This window comes from Salarias fasciatus, chromosome 1, assembly GCF_902148845.1.
Source record: "Salarias fasciatus chromosome 1, fSalaFa1.1, whole genome shotgun sequence".
Taxonomy (NCBI): domain Eukaryota; kingdom Metazoa; phylum Chordata; class Actinopteri; order Blenniiformes; family Blenniidae; genus Salarias; species Salarias fasciatus.
Window position 1 is genome coordinate 7,732,911 of NC_043745.1, and position 16,819 is coordinate 7,749,729.

At 44.6% G+C, this 16,819-nt stretch overlaps 1 protein-coding gene across 1 annotated transcript in view; it reads right to left on the reverse strand.

The window, feature by feature from the left end:
• Positions 1–16,229, reverse strand: part of efl1 (elongation factor like GTPase 1) — an 80,066-nt gene extending 63,837 nt beyond the window's left edge. The window contains 12 exon segments of the mRNA XM_030119166.1: positions 1,690–1,789; positions 5,967–6,089; positions 6,164–6,300; positions 6,598–6,677; positions 10,761–10,884; positions 12,537–12,754; positions 12,830–12,967; positions 13,093–13,226; positions 14,195–14,279; positions 14,377–14,444; positions 15,821–15,920; positions 16,004–16,229. Of these exon segments, the coding sequence (XP_029975026.1) occupies positions 1,690–1,789; positions 5,967–6,089; positions 6,164–6,300; positions 6,598–6,677; positions 10,761–10,884; positions 12,537–12,754; positions 12,830–12,967; positions 13,093–13,226; positions 14,195–14,279; positions 14,377–14,444; positions 15,821–15,911 (1,298 nt within the window). The 5' untranslated portion in view covers positions 15,912–15,920; positions 16,004–16,229.
• Positions 16,230–16,819: the final 590 nt, after the last annotated feature.

The window sequence follows — 16,819 nt, forward strand, 5'->3', positions numbered from 1 at the left end:
CAATGAGAAATGGCAGCGGTCCACTCCCTGCTCCAACATGTCATCCTGGCCTTTTAAGCTCCAGCGCTTATTTGCCATTCATCTTGCTGGAGGGAAGTAGAAAACCTACTCTACCGTCTTCACGAGGCTCAGAGACTGGCTCCGTGACACCCGGGTTCGATTAATGGGGCCAGGCTGCGCACAGAGACAGCCCTGTGAAGTCTGAATGCGCTCATGTCCTGAAGCGAGGCGGGCAGGCCGACTCGGCTCCATCCATCACCAACTGTGATGTTTGGTCGTGGTTTAGCCTCGGTTCACCTCTGAAACGAGGCACAGATCACAGAGGGCTAACAGCTGGATCCCACTCAGGCAGAAATAACCACACAAAAGCCTCCCGGAGCGAGGAGGACGGGACCGGAGCTACAAGTGCACAACTGATAGAGACGCCGCCAAAATAATGTCGGGTTTGAAGACGCTTCAAGCTCAGCCAGTCTGAAACGGTGATAAAAGGAACTCAGTGGAGTGACAGTCGAACTGAAAACAGTCCCTGTGGCTCCTTCACACCGTCTGTGGACCAGGTCGCAGTTCAGTTCCGTCCGAACCAAAACCCTGGTTTTCAGGTGGATCAGAGTTTGACTCTTTGGTCCAGATCAGAGTCCAGACGCTCCTTGAGATGTCCGAACCAAACAGTTCTAGGGTGACAGCTTCCCAACAGAGTAGCAGACCACACAGAGCGTCAGTACCATCATTTCCATCAGCCGAGAGCCTGACAACGAGGCTGCAGTTCACACAGTCACCAAAACTGGAAAACACATCACTGGTCTAACGAGTCTCAGTTTCTGCTTACAATCAGAATTTGTGTCAACGCCACAGAGGAAGGGTTGAACCTCTGAGTATCCACTGAAATCACTGACACTCCACTCCACAGCCTATCCAAGTGTTGTTGTTGGCCATGTCTGTCCATTTATGGCCAGAGTAACATCCTCTGGTGGATACTTCCAGCAGGATAACAAAAACTAAATCAATCTAAACTGGTTACTTGAACACAGCGTTGAGTTCACTGGACTCCAGCGGCCTCTGCAGTCACCTGATCTCCATCCAACAAAGCCTCTTCATTGGGGCAGGAATTTCACATCACTGATGTGCAGCTTTCAAATCTAAAAGCAGCCGTGTTTTAATTTCAAACTCTGGAACAGATCCGTCAAGGTGTTGGAAACCTTCCTCAAACAGATTTTATTCTGTTCTGAAAACAAGAGTCGGTCCAATCCGGTAAGAGCAGTGTGTGTGTGTGTGTGTGTGTGTGTGTGTGTGTGTGTGTGTGTGTGTGTGTGTGTGTGTGTGTGTATACCTAACAGAGGACAGAGTGTACACTGACATTCACAACATTTACGTCTTGGGAGGTAACTGAAAGTCTCATTTTTCCGCAGCCAGTTTCAAAGAAAACAGATCTGACCACATAATCATGTTATTGTGGACAACCAAGAGACCAATTTTCATCTGCATCATTTCAATCTGTCCATATTTTGACATTAGATGACACTAATTATTTTAGCACAGACAAGCAGCTCTGACTTTGTGGGAAGTGATTACAGAGAATTATCAACAAAGCAAACATATTGCGATCACTGACAGGCCTCACAAAGGAAACGGGTCAGCAGCGCCATCTGCTGACTGCCACACATGCACACACGCACACGCACACATACGTACCTTTGTCTGTTCTGAGGTAAGGTCTTTGCATCCACAGCGAACATTTTTGACACAAAGATGATGACCGGAGCATCGTCTCCACTGGAACACTGAAGGAATGCTGGGAAACAACAAAGGAAAGGGACCAAAATAAACAAATAAACAACTAGAATTTGGCACTCAGAGAGCGCAGACCTCCGCCACAGCTCAAATCAGTCACCAACGACAATAAGAACACCATATATAATAAAACAACATTGTGATCGGGGATGTGATCGGAGCGGTGCGGTGCCTCTCTCTCTCGCCCTCTCTCCCTGTGTGTGTGTGTGTGTGTGTGTGTGTGTGTGTGTGTGTGTGTGTACTTGTACAGCTATATGTTGTGAGGACCTTTTGTGAGGACAGTGGGTTTTTAACCTTAGAAGTGAGGACAATTTTTGGAAAGTGAGGACATTTTGGCCGGTCCTCACTATTTGACAGACCTTTTTTGGCCTTTTTGAGGGTTAAGACTTGATTTTTGGTTTAGGGTTACAATTAGGTTTAGGTTAGGTTTAGGGTATGGGTTAGGGTTAGGCATAAATTTTTGATGGTTAGGGTTAGGGTAAGGGGCTAGGAAATGCATTATGTCAATGAATGTCCTCACAACATATAGCTGTACAAACATGTGTGTGTGTGTGTGTGTGTGTGTGTGTGTGTGTGTGTGCGTGTGTGTGTTTATCTGAAAAGGAAAACTGAAAAGCAACACAATTCATGTTATCTTACTTCATTTTAATTTGAAAATTGACCGGATTGTCTCGTATTTTCCGTTCCCGACTTCCTGTCTAGTGCGATCGGCTCGGTCCAGCTTTACAACTGGCGGTCCACGGCGCGCGCCGCTCGCGGAGAAAATAGAGAGGAGCGGAGCGGCCGTGATCCACGGTGCGAGCCGCTCCCTGCGCCTCCTGTATCTGAAGCTCGGTGCTCAGCGTTTCCGCCTCCGCGCGTGGCGCGTCCCGTGTGAACCAGACGTTTGTCCCCCCTGTCGGCGGGCCTGCCCAACTATGTGAAAGACTCCCTATCTCTCAATGATAAAGAATCCTTTAAAAAATTCCTAGATCCAGACAGTCATCCGGATCATCACCAAAATTTAATGGATTGTAAGTTAGTCCAAGACCCACCTTTCCACAAAGTTTCATTGCAGTCCGTCCATAACTTTTTCCGGAATGTTGCTAACAAACCAACCAAATAACCAACAAACCGACGTGATTACATAACCACCTGGCGGAGGTAATAACTGAAAGGAGAATTTCGTTAATTTGTTGGTGACAGTCTGAGGGAACACAAAGCTACATCTTCACTGGACTGCACCAACCAGTTAAAGACAAAAAGGATAAAATGCGGAACAACTCTCACTTGGAATCACAACTGATAGACTGACATATCACACAGGAATGATGCAGAACCTCCAGACTCTCACAAACCTTACACAGTGTTTCGAGGTATTTTGGAAACTCATGCAGCCCAGAGAGAAAAGTTCAGTGAATCAGATTTAGTTTCTCATTTTCTTCAATGCTGTTTGGGAGAAAATCAGCTGCAGACCAACCCAATCATGGTTTCCACATGTTTTATGCTTTGTTACAGACAAGACTGTTTTGAGTGCAAAGAACAGTCATATATTTTAAATTTAACCTGTGATTTGAAGAGTAAAGTTAGGCTGTGACAGCAGAACTAAACACCAGAACATGTGACAAATATACCTGAGAAATCACTTTGCTTTTAACAGGAATAATCTGTATAATGTGGGGAAAGTTTAGTCCTTGTCAAGGGGAAAAAGTTGAAGAGATATGTTTCACACGTATTTGATCCATAAAACAAAATGCCTTTCAGGAACACATTTCTTATCAACCTGGTTTCAAAAATTTCACACACATACCAAAATATCTGTAAAACAGAAGCTATTTCACAATTGTTTTCTCTCCTCTGACCTGGACTCACTTGAATAATGTATTAACTGTAAATCTGTGGAATGTAGAGTCTTATGGACGAACACCTTGTCTCACTACATGGGTGGGACAACAAAACACGTTAGTGGGTTCAATGTTTCCTCCAAAGCTGTAAGTTAAAAGAAAGCAGAGGTTTGCGGACGCGGCGGGTTTGTGTCCAGATCAAACGGCGTGTGAAGACCCGAGCCCTCTGATCGCAGGCTGCGGGTCGGATCAGAGTGGCTGCTGCGTGAGATCCGGTCCCCTCCCGGTCAGACCATCAGGGTCGGATGATGTGAGGAACTGGCTTCTTCTTCCGGAGAGTGAGACAGTCTATTGCTGTGCTGTGTGTACCCGAGAAAATGTGACTGTTTCTACAAAGCTGCGACAAAAAAAACGACCTTTTCTCTGTGCAATAATCGCCTCTCTTGTTCAGAGATGAGAAGTCTCTGAAAGATTCTGAGGAATAGTTTCAACAAATTCGACTGATCCAACACGTCCAAGATGGCAGCCACAGGTCGGACCAGATGCCAGCTTCTGAATGAAGTGTCGCCCCTCAGTACTGACTGCTGTGACACTGCAGTGCATCCAGAGGTTGATAAAGAAGCACAGAAGCTCCCGCCTCCCCTCCAGAGTCCAGTCTGGCGTTAAACCAGCTCCGCGCAGGAAGCATTTTCATCTGCTCTTCACAGCAGCCAGAATCACCTGGAGCAGATCAGCTCATGTGCAAAAGCTGTTTGCTGATTTGAGCTTGGCGCTGAATGCCGTCAACCCCCAGCTTCTGGTGGGGAAAGCGCCGGCGCTGAGCTTCAACAACAGTCTTCGGCTGCTCTTCACCCGGATGACGCACCACTGCGTTGCCAGGTCAAAACCACACCATGAAGTGTGCAGATGATGCTGCAGCAGTGGGCCTGATTCTGAACGATGACAACTGAGAGGAAGGTGCTGCTGTTTCTGGCTGACTGGGGCAGGAAGAACAATCTTCTAGAAAGCACCGAGTTCAGCGATCTCTGCCGGAGCCAGAACTCCACGCCTCTGATACAGAGAGTGAGCAGCAGCATCTGCACTTCCTTCACAGGAAGAAGAAAATAAAATTCTGCACTGGACCATAAAAATGCAACTTTCACTACTTTGATGTGTACTCACTCTTTGTTGGTCTTCTTAATAATTTTAATTTAGTCTTGAAATTTTACTATTAGCTTGAACTAAAGATGAAATAATGCAGACGTTACCGAATATGGTGCCGTGCCTTGTCTCTAATATTGGACTATCCATGTCAGATAATGAATGTAAAGAGTTTGTTTTATTGCCTTTTCTGCTAAATTACCTTTTTCAAACAGTAAAATCACTGATACAGGATGTGAAAATGAAATATCTCAACCTGTGCATTTTCCAGCATGTCCAGATGTTGACGTCTTTCACCTTTACTACAGAGATCTGTGGGGGAGATTAAAAGGTTTGTAAATGGCTCTTAGTGGAACTTGAGATCACGAGCTCTCTGCTGCTTTTCACCATTCCGTCTGGTTCGTAACACAACAAACACAATCCACCCACAGCCTCACCATGAAAACAAACCACCGCACCGCTGAGGAGATCAGCCGGTGCGTTTTCCCAGAAGACAATCCTGATACGATCAGAGGAATATCTACCCCAGCAGGAACCGGGTGCTGTCTATCAGCTGCTGCTTCCGCTTCAACGTTGGGAAAATGGATCCAATACGATATAAGAAACACACCAGAGGCCAAACAAAGTCATTCAAAACCTGCCGATGTGTATTTCAAAAGTCTATCTGCTGCTTGTTTTCTGAGAGGACTGTGGTTTTTAAATCTGAAGTTTTTCATGGCGTGGAGGAAGCAGCAGAGCGGTGGCGTTCCCTGGAGGGGAAACAAGAGTCTGCTCTCAATGTGGACCAAACCTGGAGAGCACCGGCCAGACGAAACAAACGTATGAAGGCATCGAGCAACAAAGGACTGCAGACAGTTACCAACAAATCATGATCTGAATTCAAAACACACCAGTTCCCCTTCAACTACCGCCTCCTCCTGGTGGAGGGAAGTCGCTGCAGGAGGCAGCAAGTTTAACTAATGAACGATGGAACACTTCAGAGGTCACATTAACATTTACATCCTGAAATAGAAATAACCTGAACTTCCTGTGAGTCGTGTTCATCAAAATATAGCAGCGTTTACCATCTGGGACCACTAGAGGTCTCTGTACTGCAACAGACTGCTGCGACGCTGACTCTAAACATCCATTACAGGACTGAAGGCGCAAGCAAGACGCCACCAAAAAGAAAACGGCAAACCCTGGTGAGTCTTCAGCAGGGAGAGAAGCGAGTACCTGTCTTCAGCTGCTGGGTTTGCTCAGGCAGGGAATCGAACCGTCGCGCTCCGACACTCATCAGCTTCTCCACCCTCTCTGCAGCCATGTCCAACGGACTGGGGAGCTTCTCACACACCATCGCTGCAGGCGTGCTGAGGAAAGCTGCCGGCGGAGGAAGGAGCGGAACTCTGGGCTCTGACCGGGACAAAGGATACCGAGGACGGCCTGGGACACGGGTAACCACTGGCTGCAGATGGCCGTCAGGAGCACTTTGGGGTCGGAGTGGCGCGAGTCCCTCGCCATGACCTTCACCCCCAGCGAGGTCACCACCTTCTCCACCTTCTCCTTGTCTCTGGTCGAAGAGCAGAACAGAGACTTTCACAGATTTAATAAAAAACAAGAGCCTAAACCTCTGTCCCAGCAAAGTTGGAAATATTTGTTTTTAATGGAAACTGTCGTTGCAGCAGCAGCCTCAAAAAACCAAAAAGAAATGTAAAATCCCTTCAGGTTTTTTTTTTTAAATCAACATTTCCTTATTTCTATTTTTCCACCTGTGGCTTTCAACAAAAATGACTGAGTATTCTTTTGTTGTCTTTTCCATAGTGAAAGGCTTTATGGGAAATTTCTGAGATGAGCAGAGAACACACACCTCCTGGTGACAACGGCGTCGTATAAACTCCAAATGTTATCCAGCACGAGCTGCACAAACAGCGGCTTCTTTCCTTTGGCCTGTGAAAAGGTTAAAAAAAAAAAATGAAAGAATCAGGAAACAGTGGATGAGTTTAAAGGTGTAATACAGGATTTTGATTTCCGGGTGGATCACCTAAATAATTGGTGGGTCTGTTTGTCAATCATTCTGACGAGCTGCTTTCGTAAGGCGGTTCTACGTGCTTGCGCCCAATAAGCTTCTCCCTTTTGCGCATTCAGAGTGTTTATGTAGCCGGTGAGCTTCTGAGCTAGTACTGACCGATGGCGAGTCTGACATAATGAAACTGTAACTGTTTCGGAAAACAAGCTTTATGCATGAGCGAGGCCGATCGCAGAAACTGTAAACAGAGCCGTGCTTCCGCGTTTACTAGGAGAAGCAGGAGAGCCGGGCGGATGGTCTGGCGCATGCGCGTTGTTCAAGAAGTGAGTAACAGACGTTCGGCTTCGTCTTTTCGAGAAAATCCTGTATTATACCTTTAAAGGGGCTGTATCATGCAAAATTCACTTTTTGTATGTTTTAACCTTGTTATATAGTTATGTACTCACCTAAAACACCCCCAAAGCGTTTTTTTCCTTCGTGCCTGCGTGTTTAAGCTTTCCTCCTTGTTGTGCTGCTCAGAGAGGCAGCCCCTCCCGCACCCGTGAAAACGCTCTGTTTTCCCACGTTCACGTCACACTGTGAAGACGGCTCCCCTGAGCCCCCCTCCCGCAGGCCCTCGGCAATCAGCGTTGCTGCTTTTTGTAACTCCGATTTCAAGGATAAACTTTGACCATCGTCTGAAAGCAACAGTCAAGCAAGAGCAAGAGTCTGAAGGGTCCGAAGGGTCTGAAGGGTCTGCGCTTGGTGAGTTTCTCACAGGAAAAGACGTTTTGGCGTGTGGAGAAGCTCGAGCTAAAGAGCTAAAGCTAGCTAGCGTATTTGTTTTGAAGCGCCGATTGGTTGCAGTACACTGTCAATCAAAGTCCAAAGGGGGAGAGGCGGGATTTTCAGTGAAACGGAGCGTTTTCTCTTCCGGGTTTCAGAATTAGCCCCAGAAAATCTTTTATTTCACACAAAATTACTTTTCCTTAGCGCCAAAAATAAACTATGACCATGTTAATGCCATTTCTAGGGTTTGGACTAGCTAAAAAAGCATGATACAGCCCCTTTAACTAATAAAACCCAACAACACCGGCTGTATGACTGTATTGATACACCACCCTGGAATTTAAGACTCCTGTCAGTCCAGTTATTGAGTTTTTTTTACTTTTTTCTGTGTTTGTTTTTGTTTATACGTGAGTGTAAAACATTTCAGATCTGTAGAAATGCCATTTTATGCACATTTCGGCTCAGGTCTCAGTGTTGTGTTGAAAAACTTGTTAAAATAATCTTTTTTTTTTTTTTTTTTTTTTTTAAATAGGTGGTTTACCGGACCATCCCAGAGCCCCTTGCAGGCTGGTTTGGGTCCTCGGGCCTTATGTTTGACACCAATGCTCCACACCTTGGAGTCGGGGGAAACATTTCGATCTGAAACACAGGATAAAGCTCCTCTGAATCCTGATCAGACGTGATTTTCCGGGGCTTATCTTCTTCGAGGCGAGGTGACAGAAAGCAAAGCAAAAGCCTTTTCTCAGCTTAACAAAAGCATTTGAATAAAATCACTTCACATCTGGGAGCTCTGGCATTTCAGGCTTTTCTATTTTCAATCTGTGGAGCGAAAGAACCAACAGAAAATAATGTGGACAAAAGAGAAGCCTGAAAATGTTGAGGAAATAGAATATTACATAGAAAATGGTGCCTTACACATCAGACTGGCTTCAAAACACAAATATCTTCAGTGAAGAAAAACTTCAAAAAAGGAGCACTTTCTTACAAAGCCATAACTAAAACCCCTCTGCATCGGGAGAAGTGGAAACTTTAGGTTTTCAGCTCAAGCTTAGAAAAACAATGAACACTGGCCATTTGAATGTATTTATTAGAGAGTGGAGATGTCTGCTAAAGGAAGTTTGGAGTTTTTCTTTCCACTTTCCTGCAATAACAAAGCATCAAGTTAATATGATTTGACATTTTATTCTTCAATAAATGTTCATTTTGACTCAAACTTTTGTTTCCAAACACTAATGGAAGCCGTGACTTCAGCTTCATTGGTAATCAGAGGCTGAATGTCTGCCTCTGTGGTGGATCTCCATCTGAATACCGAATCAAAGATATCTGCAGTGGTTCAACATGAGGAGGGAATAACGATATATCTTTAAATAAAATTCACGTAAAGCCTTTGGAAGGCCGTAAAACGTTTGTGAGGCTCCTGACTGAATAGTTTTCCAGTGATCACAGGTAAAAATGTGGCCAATATTCAGGAAGAGACTGATCCTGCTCGAGTCTCTTCTGTGCTGGAAAAGCTGAAAGTGAAAGACGCTCGAGGCCACGAGGCTCGTCTGTGGGCCACAATTATTGTTTTGCTTTTAAATTTTTAAAGGCGCGACCTTGTGTGTTTAAACTAACTGCATTAATTAACTCCACTGATCTTCTTTGGCTTTTTAAGTGAGATTGAAAATGAGTTGCACTTTAACTTTAGAAATCTATTTTGATGCTTTTCAATCCATCAGGATCTTCATATTCAAATTAAATAAAAACAGAGAATGAACTCAAACGTTCGAGGTGGGCAGCAGGAAGTTCAGCTCTGATCCAGTAGATGATATTCTTATAGGAGGACGACAAAGTTTAAAGATGCGGAGGCACATGAAGGTGAATTTGGTTCATCCTCTCTCCTGCTGTCAGGATTTAGTGTTACTACTCGTGTGTTACTACAGTCTGCCATCAGACTGACGCTGCTTTTATGGACTTCTATGTGAAAAGAAGAAAAAAAAAGTACTGGAACTTTTTTTTCTCGTATATCCATGGCAAGTTATCCATGCCTCATTTTTGTACATTTCAAGTGTTCATGAGTTCACAGCTGGTAAAATATCACCACAATATTCCCACAGCTGCTTTTTCCCAGCAGTCTCCATGGAAGGAACGTTTTGTTGGGTCGGCGCTGCTTGTTTACTGCTCCGGTCTGAAGTGTGTGGCCAAAACAGCTGGAGAAATATTATATATCCACTCTGTCTTGTATTGGTTCAGACTGAGGAACAACTCTTTTTTTTTTTTTTTTAACTTTTTTCCTGATTTTGAGCGTTGTGTGAAGTAGATGTCAAACTGACCCACACGACCCGAGCTGCTGTAAAGCGTCTATTTTAGCTCCAGACATGATCTGCGTGGAGACTGCATGTTCTCCCTGTGGAGGAGTGGGGACAATATCAACTCTTGCAACAATGAAAGTGACTTTTTTTCCACTTTCTGGAATTTGAGACACAGTTCTAATGTAGCTGTTTCAGACCTTCTGTCCGTTGCGAGGGCGTTGTAATTTAGCGTCTGTTTCATCATGGTAAGAGGCTGCTGTTAAAAGCACGAGAACGATGTGAGCTGATGGGGTATTTACAGTGTTTTTAGCTGAAGCAAACTTCACCACTGCAAGAATTCACATAAATCACAGCATAACAGGATTATCTGTACAGACTAGAAACATTTAAAGGTTAAAAAAAAAGACGGCCTGTTGAGTCCAACTTCAAAATGAGAAAGTGGAAAGTTTCAGATAACTCGAAGAATGAAAAATGTATTTTTTTCTTTTTTGTTTAACCAAGTACGCTGTAATGAGCAATCCTCTAATGAACGGTTTGGAAAGTGGACAGTAAGCCTTGCACTGGAGTGTCAAACATAAGGCCCGCGGGCCAAAGCCAGCCCACAAGAGGCTCCAATCCGGTCCGTCAAACCTCCAAGCAAATAAGAGAAGTTCTCTTCAGTGTTACCCCGGCTGTATTTTAGCAGCTCAGACCACTTCGGATGAACCTGTGCTGCACGTGGCCCCTGAAGGAAAACGTGTTTGCATTCAGCCAACTGGAAGGACAAGAAATGTTTCCATCTGTGCAGTTAGTTTTGTTAATATTTACTTTTTCCTCATTAGTCTGGAAGCTTTTCCAAGTTGGGCTTTTCTTTTTGTTCCCCGCTGCATGACGGCAGAGGAAAGCAGTCAGAGGACTGAAAAGAGTTTATTCCCGGCGCGTTCTCTCTCTCTCTCTTTTTTTTACCTGAGCCCCCTTCATGATCTTCTTGGCCTTGGCGTTGAGGTAGAAATCTCCCCACAAAGTTTTCAGCAGCACCTCTGACCTGATGCCCATCCGCTGACTGTAGATGGAGGCGAACTGCTGGATGCTACAGAAACACACAAAACACACCAAATCTAACTCTTCAACTCTTCTTTTTTTCATTTTATATGCAGAACAGTCTGAACAGAGCTGAGTGGAGCTTTCAGTAAATGTTAATGGGAAGAGATTAAAGCGTGATTGTACGATTATGAGCGTCTCGGCTTCCTCGTCCTTCGCCCCAGACGCTAAATGTGAATCCTGGGTTCAGAGGCGGAAAAGAGCCAGCTGCCTCCGCTGGGACTTAATTGGTTTATTTATAGCGGAGGGTGATGGCAGGGACACGGAGCAGCAGAACTCGGTCTCCTTGTCCTCGCGGCGGCCTGCTGAGCTTCAGGTGGACGTATGGAGACGAGAAACCACGTGTGACTGATGGAGGGGAAGAGGTTTCCAAGTTCAAACTGAGAGATTAATGTTCAGAGTCTGAAGGCAGCTCATCCTGTTAAGTCTGAGTCGACAGCGCCATCTGGTGGATGTGTGGATTTCAACAGTGGTCGACACTCTATTCCACCTGTGACCAAAAGATACACTCAAGTCGATTAGTGGGTGAGAATGTGTGATTGTACGGCCGGCGCTCACTCCCCGTGACCCTGACCTGACCCCAGCACGGGAAGATGAACCAGATCGTGATATGATGATCAATGCAGCGTAATAAACTTCAATTAATTTGTTGGTTCATTTAACAGTCATCTTTCTCTCGGCCGGCTGTAAATGGGTCTTTTGGTTATTATCACAATCAGTTAGCTATCAATGTTTTCAGTCTTTTCCCTTTAATTTTGTGCTTCTAATTCCTGTCTTGTGGCCACCAGATATTTAAATAAAATAAAAATGAAAAAGAAATCAGAGCTGCTCATCAATTAAAAAAAGTCTTGATGTTTTTTCTTTGCTGTGGTGTAGAGTACACGTGATGAAAATATCTACATTTTCTAAAAAAAAAAAAAAAAAATTTGTAGAGATAATAAAGGCAAAATCAACATAAAGTCAATGTTAATGAAATCATCTGGAGAGAAATAGGATGAAATGTCCAAGAAGTTTTGCATTACGCATGTTTTCACAAACTCGGCCTGACAGCGTGGCTTTGAGGCTCATGCTAGTTCGCTAGCTCTCATTGCAGCTCGTCTCAGCTCAAGTCTCACTGTTGTTTCTGCTTCTTTATAGAAGTTTAATTAAAAAAAAAAAAAAAAAAATTAATTTTCATTTTAAATTTTCACAGTTTGGTGGGCCAGATTGGAGCCTCGCCCAGGCCAGTTTTGGTCCACAGGCCTTATATTTGTCTTTGCATTGGGGAATGGGAAAAAAAAGAAGGTACCTGGTTAGGGGTCAGTCGCTGAGATGGAATCGTGTTGTTGAGTTTAAAGAACAGGTAAAAGAAGCTGAATGGTAAAAGGAAATAATCCCCACAGGCTTCAATTCAATCTTCTGGATTAAAAAGGATTGCAGAGAATAAAGTGAGGCCAATCTGGAACAAACACACCTGAAGTTTGCTACTCAGATCATTATATTCACTTCCATAAGGGTTATTTGATGTTGCAGCACCCTGTCAAAGGTCATAGGTCACCGACACTTCCAGTTTATCATCAGTATATTTCGGTAATTCAGATAATTCAAGATCTAAGGTACAGATTGAGGTAAACGTGATGGCATCGATCAGAACATCCTCACCTGAAGCCCCAGCCGTCGATGGCGCTGGCAAACACCACATTTCCCTGATCGGGAGAGAAGTAGAGGTGCGAGTCGTCCACCTCCTCCAGCCCGGCGCTCCAGTCATACACCTGCTCTCCACCGGAGGGATCCCCCTCCTTCTTCTCCTCCTCTTCCTCCTTCTCGGCTCGCTCCTCCAGGACTTTAGAGGTGAAGAGCGTCCCGGTCACGGCGTTCACCTGCAGACAGGAAGTCGCAGTCGTCCGTGGAGCCCCGGCTGACGGTCACTGCTCCGGCGGCGACGGGAATCAAACCTGTTCCAGGATCTTCTGCAGGTGGCTGTACGCTTCCTGTGGCGTCAGCTTCAGCTCCACGATGAGCCGGTCGATCTTATTGACGACCAGGACGGGTCTGATGTTCTCCAGCCACGCCTGCCGGAGCACCACCTGCGTCTGAAACACACACATTTTGGATATATTTGGAAAGTTGTGTGAAATGTGCTGATTCTAAAGTTCAGTTGCAGCCTTGAGACTGTTTCAGTGTTTCTGTGGGTTTTTTCTTCACCAGCAGCACTGACCTGTGGACACACCCCCTCCACGGCGTCCACCACCACAATGGCTCCATCACACAGCCGGACCGCAGTGGACACCTCCGAAGAGAAGTCCACGTGGCCCGGAGAGTCGATCAGGTTCAGTAAATACTCCCGATCCCCTGAAGACACACATGAGAACGCTCACACATAAAACCCATGAATCCCTCTCAGCTGAAACACAGAGGAGTTCTGACGTGCAGCTCTGCGGCTCACATGACAACGGTCCCAGTCAAAACGCAAAAGATGCAATAAAAACATGTTAGTCATGTCAGCAGATGTTTTATTTGGAATATATTTCAAGTCTGTAACAGATTTGCATGAAAGCTTATTTTATCATATCAGTTAATCACAAACAGCAGGAGAGGGAAATGCATTTAGTTCAGGAGCCACAAAGAAACCTATTTCATTTTGAGTGAGATGAATCAGTAAAATAGAGCAATAGTAACTGTAAAGTTTACAGAAAATGTGTTCCTTTTTGATACGCAGAGTCTAAGCAATTGAAATGTCAATAATTTCACAAAGTTAAAAACAATACAATTACAACCAAAAATCACTAAAATCTCAGCAGAGCAAAGATAAAGTGAAGTTTTCAGAAAACTTTTCCTCCCCCTCCAATTATGAGTATTTTATTAGGGCTGTCAAAAGTAGTGCAATAATATCCAGTTAATTTAAACTGATATTGACACCACTAATTTAACTGACGCGCAATGAACTCGTGCACGTTCTGTGACCCTCATCTCGCACCGTAGTTTGGAAAACAGAGGAGGAACGTGATGTGGTACTACACACTCCTGTACAGTAGGTGGCAGTATGCACCTTAAAGCTGTTCGTGATCCACCAAAACAAAAAGAAGAAGAAGGAGAAGCCCTAAAACAAGCATTTTGTCCACTCCCATGCTGATGAGAATACTAAGAACTTAAACATTTGTCCCTTTAATGTACATTTAGGAGAAGATAAAAAAAATGTGCGCTCAATTTGCAATTAATCAAGAGTTAACTATGGAGAATAATGCGAATAATCGCAATTAAATATCTTAATCCACTGCCAGCCCTCGTATTTTTATAACCCTCAGTGTTGCACTGCTCACCGTTTGTGAAGTGCAGAGAGATGGCGCTGGACTTCATGGTGATTCCTCGGACCTGCTCATCCTCCCTGCTGTCCAGATACCTCAGCTGGTTCATGAAAACGTCACACAGAACAGAGTGGCATTCAGACACACACAGAGGAGACGTGAGAGAAAATTCATCCGCTGTGACGAAGGGAACGCACCTTTCCCGCCAGTCGGCTTGATATGATGCCGTTACTCGCCACCAGGCAGTCAGCCAGCGTAGTTTTACCTGGATGAGGATTGTTGGGAAGAGATTATAAATGGACTCAGCTCTGGTAGATTCAGGCCTTCTACACATGTACAGTTCAGACTAAACTATGAAGCAGCAGAAAGGATCCACAGGTTTTGTCTCACTTCTTTATGCTGCCTAAATCGAGTTAAATTAGGATGGAATTATGACTCAGACCTGAAATTCAAAAGCCACATTAAGACAACAACAAAATCAGCTCATTACCATGATCTGGAAAATATTTCAAGAATTAAAGCATTTATGGCCAAACAAGATTCAGACAAACTGGTTTGTGCATTTATTTAGAGCAGGCTGGATGATCGCCACGGTGTGTGAACCGTTTACTGACAGCTGCAGCTCATTCAGAGTCCTGACCAACACAAAGAGGGCGGGGCTTCAGTCTCTACACTGGCTGCCTGTGTGTCACAGGATGCACTTCAAAGCCTGACTTCTGGCCTGTGAAGCTGAGATGGTCTCAGGCCTAAAATACATCTGGGATTTACTTGCGACCATCCAGAACCCTGAGTTGCTCAGAAACAGATCTACTGAGTATTCCAGAGCCAGAAGAAACAAGGTGAAGCTGCTTTTAGTTCTTCAACACTCCTCAACTGTGGAAGGATGACAATGAGGCCTTAAAACACTTATTTGCCAAGTCTCTCCAAAAAACAATAAATTTGAGTTATTTTAACATATTTATCTTAATCAAGTTATTACTTCATTCTCTTTTTTATCTGTAAAGAAATAGATTTGTCTTGCCTTGAATGTCCAATGATGAACATTGTTGGCTTATATTATGACTTCTTTAAAACAAAAAGTGACAGAACAAAAGAAATGAATGACAAAGGAGAAGAAGCTTCTATATTCAGTCAGGTATACAGTAGGAATGATCTGATCTGATATTCAGGAACAGTATCGGGTCCGATATAAGCAAAAAGCAACCCAGACACCAAGGATGTTAACATTTTATCCTGTCAATCTATTCAAGTATAAGCAAAAGCTGTCAAAAAACAATTTTCATTTAAGCATAGAATGACAGGCAATAATAATAAACAATAATAACTAACTAACCATACTTATGGGGAAATTCCTTTTCTACATTTACCCATCTTAATTTTAGGATGTGATGGGGTACCACATTAGGTCTGGGGAGCAGATGGAGTCAAGGCTCTTGCTCAGGGATATTCATCAGTGATACGTTCACTGTGGGAATCGAACCTGACAGCCCCTGGTCTGAGTCAGCTGAACCTTCAAGGAGACACTCAGCACATGAAACACGCTTTGGACTAATGTGACGCCTTTAGCTCAAATCATTTCACCTCCAGGGAAAAGCACCTCCATTGGGTTACAGAGACAGTGTATGTCAGCATCACGCTCACCGTGGTCCACGTGTGCCAGGATGCACAGGTTTCTGATGTTGGCAGGGTTTCTCTGCAGTGCGATGATCTTCTCCATCCTGGTGTGTCCCATGGCGAGCACCTGAATCCGGGGACAGACATGAACACACCGCTGCTGCGAACACGACTCCGCTGCCCTGCTGACTGGTCAGTCATAACATTCACCTGATGTCCTGTCGGCGAGCTCTTCCAGGTGACAACAGTGCTAACAGTAAGGCTAGCCCGCCCCAAACTCCTCGCGAGCAGCGGAAATAAACCGTGGCTTCACTTCCAGGGGGTTCACCAAACCCCGCTACCGCTTCCCACGGTTTGTGACGACTTTAATCACCAGTATAGAGACGTGCCACTCATATTTTTTGAGGGACATGTGGATCGACCGCCACAGCTCACGTTGTTGTCCCGGAAGTTGACAAATTACGTAACTGGCTCCCATTCGCTGACGCTGGTGCTGCGTTCAGGTGCGTCGTAAAAAGGAGTATCATCTGTAACCACGGATAGTTCAATACAATACAATACAATACAATACAATACAATACAATACAATACAATACAAATACTTTATAATTTCCTGAGGGAAATTATTTTAAAGCATTGCTCCACACAAATTAGAACACACAGATTTATAAAGAAAAGACTGTATTCAGCATACTGCTGAGTGAGAGAAAGCAAGGCAGAGCTGTACTGACAGTCACCACACCCTCCCCTTGTGTGAGGTCTGCTGCTTGAAGAAATGGGACCAAAATTTCTCTTTGTCTACTGGTAGCTCACTGAGACGGCTGGTTACTGAGCTTCAACTTACTGGGCAGTAGATCTTCTCTACCAGTGATGTGAAATTCTTCAAGCAAGGCTTGTCAATCAGAGGCAGAGACAGACTTCATGAAATGATGTGAGACCCTGTATTATGGATTCAGGCATGGTCTTCTGTCTGGGATGGCGTGGCCCTGTATATCTGCACACCTTTTGTCTGACTGAAGAACAAAT